This window comes from Phyllopteryx taeniolatus, chromosome 3, assembly GCF_024500385.1.
Source record: "Phyllopteryx taeniolatus isolate TA_2022b chromosome 3, UOR_Ptae_1.2, whole genome shotgun sequence".
Lineage (NCBI taxonomy): Eukaryota > Metazoa > Chordata > Actinopteri > Syngnathiformes > Syngnathidae > Phyllopteryx > Phyllopteryx taeniolatus.
In genome coordinates this window covers 22,974,068-22,993,959 of record NC_084504.1, presented here as the reverse complement: position 1 = coordinate 22,993,959, position 19,892 = coordinate 22,974,068, and the positions used below count along the sequence as shown (strand labels likewise).

Here is a 19,892-nt window from a genome sequence, read left to right as displayed (position 1 = left end):
TGCAGAGAGAACCAGGAATCTATTTGGGGTCCAAGCTTAGGCGTGAGACCCTGATTTTTACACATCATAAAAATATGACTAACCAGCCACAGAATTGGTCACTTACACAATATAATATCCAATAGAGGTGTACCAAATTTTGGTTTTACGAAGGTAATAAGGTAATAATCAGTTTTGATTAGATATTGAAAGGTATTAATTTAAGAAAACATTAATGTTTTTAATATTTTCCCCACAAATAAAGTGAATAATCAGTACAATGATCACTGGAACGTTAAATAGATGCTGTTTCCAAACTCAATTACAACATCCAAGCGGTAGCCAGTAAGACTCTACACTTGAATTCATCTCACAGGTGATTAAGCTGTTGCTGTTTAGGTTAGAAAATAAGTCCAATTGGGCTGAGCACTCGGCTCTTTTTTAGTGTGAATTGAAATAATTACAGTTGCTGTTTTTCTTTTTTCCAGAGGGAAAGAAAATGGAGGCATCTATTTGAGGGGAGGCTCTTCTACAAGTGAATGATGCAGTGGAGGTCACAATTTCACAATTTGTAAAATTACCGGCCCTGCCTGTGTGGAGTTTGCATGTTCTCCCCGTGCCTGCGTGGGTTTTCTCCGGGTACTCCGGTTTCCTCCCGCATCCCCAAAACAAGTGTGGTAGGTTAATTGACAACTCTAAATTGCCCGTAGGTGTGAATGCTAAGCCAGCTAGTTAGCTAGGCTGCTAGTTAGCGGTAGCTCTCGTCAATCATCTTCCGCGATGTGTTGAATGGACTTTATCCAATTCATCTGCCACGCTCGCAGTCTGTCATGAACATCCGTGCAGCTCCTCTGGCCTTGGGACGCCTTGTTCCGCAGAGATTATCGTCTCGGGGGAGAGTAAGGCTCTGTGATCCACATGACGGGTACAACTGGTCCTACAACTGCGCATATGTGCATAACGTGGCAGAAGTAAACACAACATTGAAGCTCTTGTCAGAATAAAATACACTGGTTTGTTTTTATTCAAATGCAAAAATTATCATTCGTGATTCACGTTTTTTTACATCAAAAGGTTGCGAGAAAAAGTTAAAGGTTGAATGATAGCACACTAATTTTTGTAAATACAAATTAAAATGTAACCAAATTTGATTGTTACAAGATTGTTTTATTTGGAATGCAAAATTTTAATGTAACAGGATTATTATTTTTTTATTTGGACAAAAAATTAATACTAATATCTTTTTGCTTTGTCACTAATAACACAAAGCTGAGATTTGTGAGATTCAAGTTTTTTTTAAAGCACGTTTCATAAACACAAGATGAAGTGGAGCCCCATCTTGTCTTACCTTTTATCGTATGTGGCCCCTCGTTTCATTTTAAATTAGACTTTAATCTAAATGATGGTCCCTAATTTTCTTGCTTATCTACGAGGTGATTAATACAACATTTGAAACTATTATACTATTTGTTTTTCATACCATATAAAATACTGTAAATTGAACATCAACATCTACAAGCAAAAACTAATTCACCAATTTTGGGGATGTGGGGAATCGAAAAAGCAAAAGCATGCGTCTTCACACGATGCCTTCGCAGGTGCAACAGCTAACGAGATCTTTGTCTTTGCGAGAGTGACTCACGGAGAGGAATTTATTGTGAGAATGTGAATGAGTCTGTGATGACTTTGAGGAACCATATGTTGCGTGAAGAGGAAAAAGAAGAAGAAGAGGAAGGAGGAGAAGAAACAAGCAGCAGATGTCTCCGCGGTTGAGCAACACATCACAACGGATCTGATTGGTGAATCAACTCCACTGAGGGAGCGAGGTCAGCGCATGGTGATGAGTGATCATCTCTATATTAACGCACACAAATGGTCACATACACAGTCACTATGTTAATTGGGTTGATGGAGAGTTAAATTAGAGGGGTGGCCACACAGGAGTGCTACGCCACGAGAGATGGCGAAGAATAAATGCTCACAAACTCTCTGCAGATATTACCTGACATCACACACACATAAACACTCACACTGATATCAAGGCACAGCTAGTATGTGTACAGTAAACCCCCGTGGGACGTTTTTTATTAGCGTCTCAAATGACTGATCCCATGTGTGCTTGTGCGCCGTACTTTTGCCCTGCAGGCAGTTTAAAATCCGTATGTTATATGTAAAGTAAGTAAAATGCGTTCTTAAAACATCATTCTACATACAGTATTAGCAATAAAATGCATATTTTGCTTAAAATATACAGTATATTATTAGATCAACTGGTGAATTAAGTCTTCATAATTCAAAAATATGAATACAGCTTGTACATACAGTACATTTAAATGCCAAGAGACTGCTTCTCTTTTGTAAGAATCGCAAACTGTCAAAAGAAAACAGCAGCATGATATTCAGATGAGAACATTTCATAATAGATAGGGTTTGTTTTGACATGCTACTGATATTACGAGCCTGTTATGACTATTCTTTTTCTCTTATTTTTCACACTGACTCAGCTTTCACTACGCCCTTCAAAGAAACACACTCTCACACTTCCTCCTTGCACACACACTTTCGCACAGTATAGCCATGGATGAAAGTAGCTTGAACATAGACGCAGCAACAGATGTGACCACACGACCTCGCGCCCACTTCGTCCTAAGTGCACGTATACAGTACTGAGCGTGCACACCCACATTTGGGTGACACACAGGATGTTAGGAGTCCAAGATGACATTCCCAGGGTCCCTCTCGCAAGGCCATTGCCATGGTAACTGACTGACATGCAGCATTCCGCAATCCCTATGAGGGGTGCTGTGGCCTACACTGTCCAGGGTGCCGGTGTGTGTGTGTGTGTGTGTGTATATATATATATATATATATATATATATATATATATATATATATTTGAGTGTGTGTGCGCACGCGCTGTATGACACTATCCGCTGGGGGCTGAGGAGACCTTGACCTTAAACGTCGTAATCGACACATCTGTCAGTGCTTCCCAGGGGTCAAGAGGAGAATGTTGCTGTGTTTGTTTTTACAAGGCTAAAGATACTCCACATTGTTCAAACTATACAGTGGAACATGTAAATTGAACACCCCAAAAGTTGTATAATTTGGAGTTCAATCAGAATTTTCTGGAAAAAATTATGCCTCAAAAGTCCAGGTGTCTGGTTGCGCAGTACAATATGATCAATAAATTTAACTGCAGGTGCTTCAACAGAGTTCTTTCTATGGAGGCGATGCAATCTGAATACATATGTGCAAGGTGTGTCAAAAAGCTTCCAGCATTGGTGTCTCATATTTCTGAGGGCCAGATGATCAACCAGCACATCCACAAAAAGATCCTGCAGCGTTTGCTGCGGCAGGACAACTCGTGGCTACTTAACCATGACAACGCGCCTGCCAACAATGCTATGAACATCCCACAGTTGCTGGTTGAGAAGAACATAGCCGTGCTGGAGCAACCTCCCTACTCACACGACTTTGCGCTGTGTGATTTTTTCCCCTCTTCCCCAAGCTCAAAGGGGTTATCAAGGAGACTTATTCTTACAACGACGTGCTAACTACTAATTCACCAGGCTCCCTATCAATTTTTTTTATTTTTTATTTTGCACTTATACAGGACTACACTGGTGCCCTAACATACAAGTTTAATTTATTCAGTGACTATGGTCGTATCTCAGAACACGTGTATGTCAAATCTTCTCTTCCCATTGAAATGAAGTAAACATCAGTCAGGTGGCATCAAAAGGAGAGTACCGGTAGTTTTACTTTATTTTGGTTTTATTTTAATGTATTATAGAGTTCTATTGTACTTGTACAACAGTTAAGATTGTTACAATGTTACTTAAAACATCTCCAGACTGCATACTCACTTGTTTTTTAGGCTGAAAACTACAACCGCAGAATTAAGCATATTGTTAAATGAAGAGTATCGCTCTGATTGTGTCAATAAAAAACTGAATATGACTATCTTTGTAAAAACAGGTTTGTTTGACACAACTATTCCATGGGCTCTCATTAAATTGGACCCAATCAAGAGTCTCGTGAGTATATTTGAAAAACACATCTCCACTGTGGCATCCAAGACAGCTTTAGAGCTCATCATATTCACTATCACCTCCATCTGCGGCAGGGTGGAGGATGTGGCGACAGAATGCACATTTATTTACTTTTGAAAAACACACATGCACACACAGACGCGTACAAAAAAATACTTATGAGTGCTGGGCTCGCAAAACTGATCAAGGAGCGTGTTCTAGGAAATCGGTCAAAATGGATAAATAAATGTGTCAGTTCGCTTCTCTGTACACTTCTGAGAAACGCAGGTGAAAAATGCAGAAGCTGAAAAAGAACAAAAGATTCACAGAAGCCAACTCAGCTGCCCTTCAGTGAACTAGCTGTGGTATTACCAGAGATGCTCGAAAGACGATGTCATACAATTCAAGATCTTTGGCTCAAATACAACCACCAAGAGGATGAGGATGATAATGATGCGAGCATATCGTAAAAATAGTGTAAAAACAGGTGTCTTTATGTTAATTATCCTGTTAAGACAATGCCAGGATATCACTCAAGTGACAACGCTAATATAAAATACAATACAATAGAGCCTTCCAAGAGGAATTCCCAAATAGTCGTGCAACAACCAACATTTTCTAGGAAAACAGACCTCAAAAGGCAAACGAAAAAAAACACCTTTGTACTTTTCTTTACCTTTTTTGACAGACAGAAAATAACACATAACTCTCAACACTCTCCATTAGATGTCTTTGGTGAGTAGTTTTGCAGTGGTGCCTTGAGATATGCATTAATTTGTAAACATCATCTTTCCCCAGGGAAATTAAAGGAAATGTCATCAATCTCTTTTAGCCTCCCAAAACAACGGAAAATATTTATGATGTGTTTTTAATAATAATAAAAAAGAATAGCACTCTATAATATTGTACTTTATAAAAACACAGTAATGACATAATTAAATGGAATGTGAAAAATTAAACAGTTTTTGTTAATTCTTTTGCTTCAATTTATTGGGCATTGTGCTGCTCCTTCGAGTGTGTACGCCTTGGCCACCTGGGGGAAGTACAATACAGATATAGACACACGAAGAAGAGTTTCAAGACTGACTCCGTAAGCTCAACTCAACTTTATTTAGCAGTAATATAAGACAGTTTTCATAAAGGATAAAGAATATACACCTGTGGGTATTGTTTCATTGTCGGTCTACATACTGTCAAGTCAGCCGAACGACAGCTCATATTTTAAACACGGTCACTCATATCTCAAGGCGCCACTGCAATTTATTTTTGAAATTTATTCAGTTTTCATACGAGCATGTGTGAATTTTAAAATGTTACTTTAAAAAAAATTAAAATAATCTGAGTTTGTAAAAGTTTTATGAGGCCGACAGTTTGTGCCTGGAACTAATGAATGTTCTTATACATTACACAGTTTGTAATGAAAAGAAACTTGGAAGACAACCAGCGTCTCGCACCTCCACCCTGTGGAATCAATTCGGTGGCATCATTTTGGAACATTTTGGTAGAGGATTAGAGGTCCATCCAGGACAAATGAGAGAAGAATGGAAGATAAACGGATTGTGTGAATGTGAGCACAGCATTAACAATGTAGACAAATAGCAGAAAATTAAAAAAAGAATACTCATTTAACCTTATGATGTCTGTCTTTTCATACTCAGGACAAGTTTTGCCCGGAAAGATTCGTGGCATTGACATAAGCTGCCATAAACTTTTCATTTTATTGCGCACATATGCCAGCATGGAACATCCTCGTCATCGTTCCAGAAAGGAACTTTTCTTCATACAATTCACCCCACAGAATTGCGGAAGTCGCTTGCGTGTGTCCACATGTGACAAATGTGTTTGTTAAGGGTATGTGTTTGTGTGACAACAACGTGCAATGCTACTGCTCAATAAAGACAACAACATTTTGTGAGGGACAATTTGAAGTGTTGCCATTGTGTCTGAAAACAACAGCTTCGTACAACATACGTAGAAAACATGATATACAGTGTTGCATGAACATCCTAGAGCTCCTAAAGTAAAAAAAATATGACTAATTAAAAAAAAAATAATCATGCACCCACATAGAAATTCTTGGCCGAAAGCAAAAAACGAAAATGAGGTAACCAGGGCGGAAAACTGAAACACGAAAATAAATTATTATGGCAATTATTAGTAAAAACACATTCATGGCTACGGCTGCAGAGCTGCCAACCTATAGAATCTCACTTCCAAAACAATTTGTCTGAATTTCCATATTTTAAAAATGATGTCAAGAATATAACCGGGAATAGTTATTGCAGTATTTTATGTAATAGGTGTAAAATAATTCTGCATAGTGTGCAATTGCACAACATAATCATGACTCTTTTATCATAATCATTAATTATGGCTTCAATACTTGTTATTGTGTGTACATATACATACAAATCTGCTAAATACCAATACATTTAAACGCACTGAAGTTTGCCAGATATCTAACAGTCCATATAAATAGTCCAACTTTGCTGGCTTCAAGCTGTTTATTGACACTCCAGTTGAAGTTGACTGTGAAACTAAACACACAGCAAAAATAATTAATCACTTATATTTTAATACAACGCATACTTCATTTTACAAACATCGCCAACTAACACTAACACGCAATGCAAAACTATTGACAGGAACTAGCGCCAAATTTGCAGTACTAATATAACTCCAAATAACCAATATTCACACAAACTCTGCACCAGGATACACAGAAAGATGAAAAAGAAAACTCACGGGGCATATATTCTTCCTACTCTGTGAAAAACGAGTTACATTTAATGCCGTTCAAGCGCGACTTCTTCTGGTCTTTTATCTGATGAAGTTGTGTTATCTGTATGTGTGCGCCACACTGCCCCTAACACCCCAAGTCGCACACATCAGGAACTGCAATACTATTGGCAATCAACAAGGCACACATTCAATAAGGCACAGGTAGACTGTCATAATCACATGACGCAACAAATCGATAACGAAATTCATTGCCAACACTTTCAATTATTGATTTTTATCAATTTCATTGATTCATTGAAAAAAGAGTAAAGCACAAATAATTGTTGAAGGTTTGAATTATGTGTTTGATTAACTTCTGACTTCTGAGAGAAGCCCAGTGAGCCAGCTCAATTCACTCATTCTTGTTAAAAATGGTATAACATCGAGAGCTCACTGAAGTCCGCACCAAAGCACTTCTTTATGCTGGATAATCTAACTTTAATACATTTGCTAAGCACTGTATATATGAATTGACTGTATTTCCTCGATTTTTAGATCAAGGAAAGGTGATCAAAAACTGCAAATCCCCTATTAAAATTCTGATAATATTTCCATTAAAACAAACCAAAAGGCATGAGAATGTGGTGTCAGTGTTTTTTGATGAAGGGAGAGGTTCACCCCTCGATCCTTTCTTTCCTGTTTGAACAAACATTGTAATGCAATTCTGCTCTTCCTGACTTCACTTCCCAGGTTCAGCTGAGCCAGAAGCTAGCCTGCATTGGGAGTGAGATCAAGCCGTGATAACATTTTCCACACCAGCGCCAATGCCAAACGTGACTATCCAAGTTCAAACTCTGCCAAAATGTTTAAAAGGCAGTTTGCTGTGAGAGGCAAATACGTTCCACTGGCAATGGCGATTCTTAAACATTCTGTTACAAGTGAGAGGCACACAATAATAAATAATTGACACCAATGTAATGGAAACCTGAGCGAACGAGAGGAGCAGGCCTTACACAGGGATTACGCAGCTACCTCACGATGAAAGAATAGTGTACCAAGTGAATATGAAAAGGAATAGGCAAATATACACACAACTTTAGAGACATGAGAACATTTTTGGTTGAACTCCAACTTGTACAACTTATGGTTTCCCTTGTATGTCTTAACGAGAACTTCCTTGTATGTATTAACTAGAGCTACGATGGCCATGAGGAGCTGCACGGATGTTTATGGTAGATGAATTGGATGAAGTTATGCAAGATTCATTCAACATATTGTGGCAGATGACTGATGAGACATAGCCAGCTACCGCTAACTAGCAGCTAAGTTAACTAGCTGGCTTAGTATTTACACATTTTACAGGACTGAGACCGGCATACAACAGACCACAGCCGTGATGCGGCGAGGGATCCTGGTTAAAGTAAGCCATTTCAAACTGGAAAAAAAAACATTTTGGCAACAGATTTTTCTGGAGGGAAAAGCTGTTGCTAAAACGCGTCAGCTAAAATGCGGCAGCTGTCTTCTCTGGTGTTGTGAAAAAGAATCTGCAACCCCCCCCCCCCGCAAAAAATGCGACCAGGTCTTAACCAGGGGGCTATATATAGTTTTCAATAATCAAAATGGATTTTTCATTTGTTGGACAATGACGTCTTTACTTTGGAAGTACAAAGAGTAACAATTTTATTGTTATTCGCTAGTCATTCACTACTGTCAATGCCAATAGCCATTGGGGCATTAGGTGGCGAGTCCAATCTCTAGTATTAACATAATACTAATTATATTAAGTTTGCTAGCACTGTGCTCTCAGATGGCTTTATCTATTCTGGATTGAACACACACACACTCTGGGAGTAGGAAGGGGCGTTTTGTGGTTCTGCAATTTCAAAGGCAACACAGGTTTGTATCATAGAGTATCGCGATTTTTGGTTTTGATATTGTATAGTTAAGGACTTAGTAATTATTAGTGCTTTGAGGCATTTTCATGTTTGTCTGCATGTAAATAAGGTCAAAGGAAAATGGCTGATTGAGGCTGTTGCACAGCTTTGCTTTGTGAGGGCTTTCCACATGGAACTTGGGAGGGTTGTGTTTCACTGGTGTTTTGGTCCTAGGTTAGCACACAACCACACAAAAGAAGAAATTAAACCGAATTAATAAAAAATAGATGAAACAAGCAAGGGCATGCGTTTACACATTAAAAAGGCAGACAGCTTGACAACCCACTCCTGCAAAAAGAGACACTCGAAAGAAACGACAGTGAGATCTGACAAGCATCTTGACCACATGACTCTAACCACTTCACTTCCTTTAGATGTTTCTCTTGATTTTTGTCACACCAAAACACACATGCAAACTGAAAGACACGCACTTTTAAGGCATTTTCACCAGTTGAACTTAAGATCCCAGCTCAGTCATAGTTGTGAGAGCAATTTTGCGGAGGTTCGAGAGGTTGTGACTCAATGAAATCAAATGAAGCAAAATATGACATTCCTTTGAAGTGTAATTGCTCGCCACATCTCGACTCATCACGTCACTTTTCTTTGGCTGATATTGGCGAGAACTTTACCAACGACTTTTTCCATTCTGATGCAATAGTCCAGGCACGAAACAAAGTGCATGTGTCGCCAATTTTCTTGGCTAGCTCACAGAGGTAGCCCCCGGACCAGTCATTTTCTACACAAGCACTATTGACAAGTAAAAGGTCAAGTGAGCCTTAGATATCAATCCAACATTTAGGTAATAATATCAACACTGAAATACAAGAGAGCCTTCTGTGAGATAAGATTATGCAAGACTTGTTCAAAGCTTTAGCTAAAGGCAACAATTCAACACTTCAAAACAGACACCCAAGTCGTTCCCCTTCCTTTTCCTGGCTTTCCTATCTTAGCGCTGCCTGCCGCCTGTGTCTCTCATGTCTCTCACTGTTGCATTTCCTGTGTCTCTTCTCGACTGCTTCCATTTGGTTTCTGGTACAGCTGACTGGGCCCATGTGTGCGGAGAGCTTTATTTGTGGAATGTGATGAGGGGCAAATTTATGCCTAGATCAGACTACAGGATTTTAGCCCCGATATTGGCCCGATTAGCTATCGTGGGCGATTTCCCAGACATATTTTGTCATATTTATGTCTTGTACTGTGATATAACCCACGACCAACGAGTTGGCCCTACGATAGTCGTACGACACCAAAATGAAGTCAAGCATGTTTGATTTTTGGGATATCTTCCGTGTAGTGTGACATCAACGACAACTCTACGACAGCGAACCTTGACGTCAACCAATAGGATTGTGTTTTGTGACCGCCGCATCGCCTCCCGTGCTTACCGTTGTCAGCATTCTTGGGCACCGTTGTCAATATTTATTCACGCGCACAAACCAATGTTTACTGAAGATTTAGAGCTTGACTGGACAGAACGCCGGCTTTTTTACATACAAACGTTAGTGCTAGCACTAGCTTGCTAGGCTACATAACAAAATGTTGCCTGCTTGCGAGCCGCATTGTATTAAAAGTATGTGAATATACCTCAAGCTCCTGTTGAATGGACAGCCCACTCCCGAGCACCGGTGCGCTTTTTCTCTTTTTATTCTTTTTTCCCCCCAACACAATGCATCCATTGTTGTTATCGAGATGCGGTGGTATCGGAATACATGTCGTGCAGTGTTTCCACTTTCTGACCAATATACGGCAAAATTCTATGGCAGTAGTCTGACATGCGATCGTGAAAGACCAAATTTGTCTTGTAGTCTGATCCAGGCATAATGCTGCATGTTGCAAAATGAGAGACTAAAGCACAAGTAATACGCAACAGATAGACTAGGCAGTCGGGCTGATCAAAAACTACTTTCCACTTATGCTAAGAATGCCTTTTCTTAACCTCTGCATAGGTGTGTGGAAAAGCACACCCGCAACTACAATGGAGTCTTTAAAGTTGAATCACATCCTCTTTAGAATTGCACCGGACTATTGCAAAATTAGTCATTCGAACTGCTCCAACTGCTAGAGGACACTGCATCTTTTTGGACAATTGTCAAAAAAATAAATAAATAAAATGTACCGGCATTACCAGATAACTAGCAACCCTTTACTGCTCAGTGACTGTTTTTTGTTTTTTTTTGTCAATGTCTTTCTGTCTCCAAAGTCTTCTCTGTCAATTGACTGTCTGTTGTCGTACTAGAGCGGCTCCAACTACCGAAGACAAATTCCTTGTGTGTTTTTGGACATACTTGGCAAATAAGGATGATTCTGATTCTTTAATACAGCCAAAATTTTGGGGAAAATATTGAAAAGTCACATAAAACGCTACCATGTCCAAGACCTTAAAGGGCTACAAGCTCCATTTATGGCTGGGATACGTTCCCGACCCACCCGCAATAGGTGAAACTCTGCGATAGATGTAGAAAGACCATATTTTAAAAAATCGTTTTACCCCTCCAACACTCTTTAAACATTGAATTCCTTACTCGCCCACACAGTTCTCCAAATAAGAGGCCAAGTGTGCTTGCTCCAAGCTGTTTGTCACTCCAAGTTGAAGTTTACTGTAAAACTGACACATAAAACAAAAGAAAATTGAATGTTGCCTATTTAAAGACCAGAATGTTCAAACAAACCATGCAATTTCCTCTAACGGAAGTGTGGTAGATTATTCCTAACATATAATGCAAAACTCCAAAAACAGGCAAACGGAAATTAGCATAGATGTTACGATAATTATAACCTCCCATGCACAAGCAGTCCAGTCATTACCGTGAAGGATGCATAAGTTATTTTAAGTTTTGTTATGCAGCTGGTTATTTTACACGCTAAAAAGTGCAATATGGTAGACTCACCTTTAACTGCCCTTTAGGGGTGAGAAGTGTAACTCTATTCTAATTTTACAATACAGAGGTTCACTTCTTTTTACACTTCTATGACACCTGAGTCAACTCACCTTTAGCAATAGTCTCATCTCCAGTTTCCTATATCCTGTGCGTCCACCAGTTATATTATGTTTATTATACAACATATTTTTTATAAAATGAGGCGATTATTAGAACTCTGATCAACTAACAGGTCAGCGAGCATCCCAGATCAGATCAACATCAGAGGTTGCAGTGTTAATGTATGACCCATTTTCCAGTCATCCTGCCCATAGCATTGCTAGAGCTACTCCAAATTTGCGCAGTCGCTTAGAATCTTTTTTTGTCTCGACACTAGAGCATTAAGAGAAGGTACCATGCCAGTCTAATTGGCTCCAATATGCCGCCACTATACAGGAGGACATAAAATAAGTGCGGAAGACAACACGGACAGACAGCGAATGACAAGTCAAGAACAAAGCATGAAGAGAAACCATGTGGGAAAGATTAAGACGAGAAAAGCTGGAACATACACACACACACAGCTGAGATGTGATTAGGACGAAGCCTACAGGAGGTCTGAGGAAACATATCCGCTGTGAGACTTTCAGCCGTCTGTGGGAACTAAAGTGACTTTTGGAAGGGAGCGACACCGCAACTTTCCTGGCAACATTCTGAGCTTGTCGGCAGCCTTTTTTTGTACGTGCGAGCGCATCAGATGAAAGGAACGAGCGTTCGTGCTGCAGAGGGAGCGAGTCAAAATCTGACAGACGACAATCTCAAGGCTAAACACGCTAAAGAAACTGCAGCGAGTTCATGTCGCACATTTGCTCCGAGAGGCACGGACCAATTAATCTAAAACTGAGAGGAACGAAATGTAAATTGTATGCAGGTTGCGGGGGTCAGTTTATTCTCTTCAAGATACTGAAGCTACTGACGGCGACGATATGTTGGCGTCAGTAATGTCTTTGTCCTGACTTCCGTCCTTTCAGCTGAAATGACAAGATTCACTTCTGCAGGGAAGCATCTTTGGCCTAACTGTTTTGTCATCACACATGCAGAAGAAAAACGGACCTTAAACCTGCTTTAATGACCGACTAATTACAGTAGTCGTGATAAAGAAATTACTTTGGTTATTGCTCCAGGGTTCACACAGATAAACCATTGTAGGGGCATTGAAAAATATATGTTTTGGTCAAATTAACAGAGGGTTGGCTAATTACATGGCACATCCAGATTGTCAGTATTGGAGAATGTTTACTCCTCTCTGGTTGGCTAATAATAGAAGTACAGGAATCTCACAAAAATCCCTCCAATTGGCTGGCGACCAGTACAGGGTGTCCCCCACCTCTCGCCCAAGAGTCAGCTGGGATGAGTTCCAGCTCAACTGTGATCCCAATGAGGACAAAATACTATAGAAAATGGACAAAGAGATACATCTCACAAAAACGTGTTTTGCTTTTTTAAAAGATACCACCACAGGAAAATTTGACAGAAACCACAGAACCATAATTGGAATTTATTACAAAGAAGAAAAGTGGGACACAGATGTCTGTCCTGGCTGCTCAGTACAATATGGGTGGCGATAATATCCATCCATCCCTACCTCTTGTTCTCATTAGGGTCATTGGTGAGCTGGAGCCTAACCCAGCTGATATTGGGAAAGAGGCATATTAGTCACCGGGCAATCGCAGGGCATACTGTATAGACAAAAAAAGTATTCACACTCACATTTTACACCCATGATGAACAATTTAAAGTCTACATTGGACCTAACATCATGTTTTTGGAATACGGGAGGAAGCCAGAGTACCCGGAAAAAACCCACGCAAGCAAATTGAGAACACGTAAATGCCACACTGGCAGGCTGAAGTCGAGATTCGAACCCTGAACTGTGGACATGCAGTTGTGGTAACCACTCGTTGACCGTGCTGACTTGACAATAAATATAAAAGTAAAAGAAAAAAAAATATCATTAAGACAGCTAAACTTGAGTCGATTCACACTGTGTGTCGTGTTTTATTTGTTGTTGTTGTTTTTTTTATTTGCATTAAAATGTTCCTTAAATCTTTGCCTGTACTATTAATAACTTTGACTCAATTTGACTCTGGTACTTATAAATTCATTTTCCATTTTATTCTACAGGAATCACTGACGGTGTAGTGGTACACTCGCCTGACTTTGGTGCAGGCGTGGGTTCAGTTCCCACTCAGTGACGGTGTGAATGTGAGTGCAAATGGTTGTCCGTGTTGCCCTGTGACTGACTGGCGACCAGTTCAGGGTGTAGTCCGCCTTTCGCCCGAAGTCAGCTAGGATGGGCTCCAGCATGCCCGCGACCCTAGTGAGGATAAGTGGTTCAGGAAATGGATGGATGGATCCTATGGGAAATAGATGTAAGTACTGTTGAGGCCACATACTTTCATTACACAATGCAATGTTCCATTATGTGGCCTTCAATTTAGACAATGCAGAAGTGAAACAGTCTTCGGTTTTGCCTACATTGACAAAAGCACACTTGATGCACTTTTATTTACTGTTGCCATTACATTTTAACCCAATTGTCACCTCAGGCTGTGTAATCAGACATCATCTGGTGAGATTATTGCATTTTCCGATCAATTCTCTGGACTTGTTGCAGGTGCGTCATGGCTGGAACTACATTATCAGTTCCAAAGCAGCTTCTTCTTTTAGCTAAATGAGTTAGCTGATAATACCGTTTCACACAAAAGACATAGCAAAGATATAAATACAAGTCACTAAAACCGGATATAGTTTTTATTGCCGTATTTGTGCTCATACACTGCGAAAGTCCTCAGATTTATTGGAAGATTAAAAAGAAAAAGAGTTTGGCAAACAAATTTTCCTCACAAGCCTTAAATTGTGTGCATGATAGTGAACAGCTCTCCTTCCTTTTAAGGCCATTCTCGGGGCCCTTAACGCTCTGCCCTGCCAAGATTCCACACACGTGCACAAACATAAAGTGAGAGAACCCTGATGCTTTTGGCGTTGCAGTGGAGTGGGCAAAATCCTGCCAGGGCCTTCGCCGCGGTGAACAAACGCACACGTATGCGCGGGCACATGCGCAGCTTCGGCCCTATCATTAAGTCAATTACTTCAAGCATGCGGTCGGCCTCGCAGCTGGCAGAGAGGTTGAGGGCTTCTAAATATAAAATACTACCAAGCACACACATGCAACCTCTTTCTCATTGACCTAGCGTAAGTGTGTGGGCCAGGATACAAACTGGCACACACCCAGAGGCGAGATGGAGCCCTGTTTCCAGTGACCTTACAGATGGCTGTGGCTGGGACAATAGTCAAGTGAGCCACTTTGATTACTGGTTCTGAGCTCCTAGGGGAGTGGGTGTGCAAACACGAGCTGCCTTGCAGCTGGACCGACTTGAAAAATTGCAGTGTTTTCTCCCATTACGCTGGGAGCCAAACACGAGCTCATGCATGAGTAAAGAAAGAAAGAAAAAAAAAGACTGCTGATGTGACTGTGATGCACTGTGCTACTTCAAGGTGTGCAACCTCAAGCTTGTTTATTCAGCCAAAAACCTGACGCATGAACGTGACTTTCGTATTAGAGTCCGAACGGAGTCACATGTAAACACTTGGAGAGCATGTGGCTGAAGTAAGCCCCAAACAAACAGGAAGCAGCGTGGGAGGTGTTTCTACTCACCAGAGTGCAAGAGGACATGAATTCTCACATATTCTTTGAAGTAATTCAGCATACAGTAAAAGTGCTAAAGTGGTGAAACGCTGTTACATATATGCATAACAATAGACCGCATAACGAGGAAGTGTGTGACAGTAATCGGGGACATGAGCGCAAACTATCCATCCATCCATTTTCTGAGCCGCTTCTCCTCACTCGGGTCGCGGGCGTGCTGGAGCCTATCCCAGCTGTCTTCGGGCAGGAGGGGGGGGTACACCCTGAACTGGTTGCCAGCCAATCGCAGGGCACATAGAAACTAACAACCATTCGCACACACAGTCATGCCTACGGGCAATTTAGAGTCTCCAATTAATGCACGTTTTTGGGATGTGGGAGGAAACCGGAGTGCCCGGAGAAAACCCACGCAGGCACGGGGAGAACATGCAAACTCCACACAGGCGGGGACGGGGATTGAACCCCGCACCTCAGAACTGTGAGGCTGACGCTCTAACCAGTCGGCCACCTTGCCGCCTGAGCGCAAACTAGTTCTGATCAATATAGCCACTCTGTTTCCTCTGGTTTCTTGACCCAGGTTCTAAGACTAATAAGCTACACTATGTGTGTGAAATACATTTATGGAGTGCACTGATGAGTTTTGTGTAAACGCCCAGAAGATTGATTAAAATTAAGTGGTATCTCCGCAGTATATGACCAAGAAGGAGTTTAAAACCGTCATCATATTGCGTGAGAAAGTCCCCATATCAGGAGAGACCTCAGCTCAGTGAGCAAGTAAAGCAGGGGTCAGCAAACCCCCGCTCCTCGGTCTTGGCTCGTGAGAGCATTTGATCGATTCGTGATGATAAAGGAAGAACTTCTTTTTATACTTGGTGTTGCTGTTAAGAATGTTAAAACTTTACTTTTAAACATGCAATAACGGTTTTATTATGTGACAGTTAGCGCTGCTGTGAAATGAAAAACTTTATTTCCATTTGGAATTAGAACAAAAGGAAGTCAAAGAGCATTGCAGAACTCTGGATGTTCTAATGTTCAATCGGTTTGATGAAATCCACAGCTTCTTCAACATCATAGAGCACTGAGTGGGTGTTAGTTAAAATGCTAAATCAGTTACTGAAGGCAGAAGAGAAAAAGGGATACCAAATAAATGTGAACATAAATGCCAAAATAGCTCTGCTCTTGTTTGGTCACAAGGCAAAAATCATTGCACTTCATTCACTTAGGAAAACAAACAAGGGACAAAGGAAACTGGAGATGATTTGAAAAAGGATGGGGGATACCCCTGCGACAAAAACAGCTGGATGCAGGAAAAGACCGTGCCCCTGTGTGTGTTGTGCTGTGTGTGTGAGAGCTGGATTTTGTGTGTGTTATATTATAAGGTAGTGGAAACTGCTGCTATTTTGTGTACTGACACAGGCAAAAAAACTAAAAAACCTTTCTGGGTTACGCTGCTCCTGATTTAGGATACATCCTCTCTTATACAAGCTGACTCTCAACAATTGCTGGGATCTATTGCAGGCATGGATTTCATGGTGCATGTGCAAGCATAATATGAGCTAAGCAGTCAGTCAATTTTTGTGTGTGTGACTGTGTTTGTACCTTTGGAGGATCATAAAGCTCCAACTGGTAGCCCTCGCCTCCTCCGCCTTCAGTGTCCCTGATCCTCCTGACCAGCAGGCGGCAGCGCTGCCATCGCGGCAGAGAGTCTGAAATGGTGTCGTCAACTTGCAAGTACCTTAGCTGGCCCTCTTTACAGCAGCTGCTGACCTCTGATCTCCTCTGCCTCATGCTCCCGCCGCGTAACCAACGGAAACGATCCAGGAAATTGAAGGCTACTCCAGAGAGCGGTGACGATGCCGGAGGCGTGGCTTCAGAGTTGAGCAAAGAGGGTGTTTGTGTGGAAGAAGAGGGTAATGTTTGCTCAGATGTGAAGGCCGCACTGCTAGCGGGGCAGGTGAGCGAATGGGTGAGGTTGTTGGCAGACAGGTCCTGGGACGAGGGCGGCCTGGGAAGTGGCCGTTTCTTAAAAAGTCGTCTGACAGACTGCCGAATCTGACTGACAGAGAAGTGTGTGACGTCATGTGATGGACCCGAAGCTGAAGGGTTGGCTACTTGTCGACCGTCTGTGCCAGACAGCTCCTCGTTACTACGGCTACGGAACAATAATGACCCGCTGCCGAATGTACGGGTCAAGCCCCTGAGCAGCACCGGGTTTCCTGAACAGGGGTTTCCCGCCGTGCAACGCAGAGGCTGCTCTTGCTCCCTGCTCGCCACGACCGGCTCCACTTTCGGCGACACCACGGCAAAGAGAGCGGCTCCTCCAGTTTGTCGACCCGCCTCCCGGTAGTCCTGCACCCCGGACAAAGCGGTGATTCGTAATCGACTGATCATGGTCTGCGATGAAACCGGAGGAACCGCCGGACTGGTGCTGGTAGTGTTGCCAGGAGCGGTGGAGCAGGTGCTCTGCTGGAGAGGCGTGCCATCCTTGTCGACCTCACAGCTGAAGTGCTGCTGGAAGATGTCGGTGAACTGCTTGGAAAACGTCTCTGGCGGGAGAACGTCATGCTGGGGGCGCTCCCTGGCGAAGTTCCGGTAGTGTCCTGCAAGTTGCCGTGCTGTGGCGATGGCATGCAGCTCGCAGAACTCCCTCCAGCCTCGTGGGGGTGCCACCACGCCTGGGCTGCCTCCTACTGTCGCGGTGGTGCTGACTGGATGGAATGTGTTACCATTCATTGCAGTAACCAGACCGGTTGAGAATCACTGCAGAGAAGCAAACACAGAAGGAACTAACTAAAAGAGAATGACAAATAAAGAAGTGTTGAAAAGTGAAAAATTGATCAATAGGGAGGGAAGGGATGGATGGATGGGGGTGGTTACAAAACAGAGATATATGGAAATGTAGCTATGAGCAAATTGAGATAATGCTGAGTGTTGTGCAAGAACCTGAGTACTAAAAAAGGAATCCAGTCAAAGCATTTCTTTCAAACACTTGAAACTTTGTTAAGGCACATCCAAAGTCTAATTTTATCTCCAGTCTCTCTCAAACAGAATTGGATTACACAAGTCTGCACAGAAAAAAAAGAAAGTTAATCCAGGCCACCAGTTAGCTAAAGAGACATTGGTTTCAATCATTGGTCTCAATCTTGGAATCAACGGAATCATAAGCAAAAGGATGTGCGGAAATCTCTCCAGAAAGGAGATAAACGACATTGAGAACAAAAACGAGGAGATGGAGGAGTGGAAGCAATTACAATAATTAAATCTGTTCTAAATTCCCCCGCGCCGATTGCAAAAGGTCAAGTATGTGAAATGAATGAACACAGTAATAAGTCATTGAGACAGACACTGAATGAGGTCTGACGAAGGAAGTATGGTTGGAAAATTTCTCAATCAACCACACTGCCGGCTCCACCATCTGTGCTCGGGTGTTGACACATGACCCATTTCAAGGCGCAACCCCACCAACAAGTGCACAGACCACACACTTGGCCCTTTGGCTTTACGATGAAGCGCTCGCTGGAGCAGGGCCGTAATGGGGGCGTGTTGATTAGTCTTGGCAACATTTAGAAGTATCACATGGTGTATACTACATGGTGTGCATATTTTCACACTAGATACTATTTGCCCTTTTAATGCAGCCCTATGGGGAGCACAAGCCAGTGCAAACTCTAAGTCGGTCCCAAGCCCGGATAAATGCAGAGGGTTGTGTCAGGAAGGGCATCCGACTTAAAACTTTGCCAAACAAATATGAGCGTTCATCCAAAGAATTCCATACCGGATCGGTCATGGCCCTGGTTAACAACGTCCGCCACCGGCGCCGTCAACCTGCAGGGTGCCGGTGGAAATTCCGCTACTCTGGGTCGAAGAAGAAGAAGAGGTGGAAAGCGGGTTTTTCGGCAGAAAGAGAAGAGGAAAGCACAGAGCCTAGAACTGAATGTGGGGACTTTGAATGTTGGGACAATGGCAGGAAAACCTCGGGAGTTGGTTGACATGATGATAAGGAGAAAGGTTGATATATTGTGTGTCCAGGAGACCTGGTGGCAAGGCAGTAAGGCTAGAAGTTTAGGGGCAGGGTTTAAATTATTTTACCATCGTGTAGATGGGAAGAGAAATGGAGTCGGGGTTATTTTAAAAGAAGAGTTGGCTAAGAATGTCTTGGAGGTGAAAAGAGTATCAGATCGAGTGATGAGGCTGAAACTTGAAATTGAGGGTGTTAAGTATAATGTGATTAGAGGCTATGCCCCACAGGTAGGATGTGACCGAGAGGTGAAAGAGAAATTCTGGAAGGAGCTAGACGAAGTAGTTCTGACCATCCCAGACAGGGAGAGAGTCGTGATTGGTGCAGATTGTAATGGACATGTTGGTGAAGGAAATAGGGGTGATGAAGAAGTGATGGGTAAGTCCAGGAAAGGAACTTGGAGGGACAGATGGTGGTAGACTTTGCAAAAAGGATGCAAATGGCTGTAGTCAACACTTTTTTCCAGAAGAGGCTGGAACATAGGGTGACCTACAAGAGCGGAGGTAGAAGCACGCAGGTGGAATACATCTTGTGCAGACGATGTAATCTGAAGGAGTTTACCGACTGTAAGGTAGTGGTAGGGGAGAGTGTGGCTAGACAGCATAGGATGGTGGTGTGTAAGATTACTCTGGTGGTGGG

General features: G+C 42.1%; 1 protein-coding gene across 5 annotated transcripts in view; it reads right to left on the bottom strand.

Moving 5' to 3' along the window:
- The window catches only part of sh2b3 (SH2B adaptor protein 3), a 62,017-nt gene that overhangs the window by 20,135 nt on the left and 21,990 nt on the right, over nucleotides 1-19,892 (bottom strand). For all 5 annotated transcript variants that reach the window (XM_061767710.1, XM_061767708.1, XM_061767713.1 and 2 more), the window contains one exon: nucleotides 16,835-17,995. In XM_061767710.1, coding sequence (XP_061623694.1) covers nucleotides 16,835-17,968 — 1,134 coding nt within the window. In that variant the 5' untranslated portion in view covers nucleotides 17,969-17,995. The remainder of the gene's footprint in view (nucleotides 1-16,834; nucleotides 17,996-19,892) is intronic.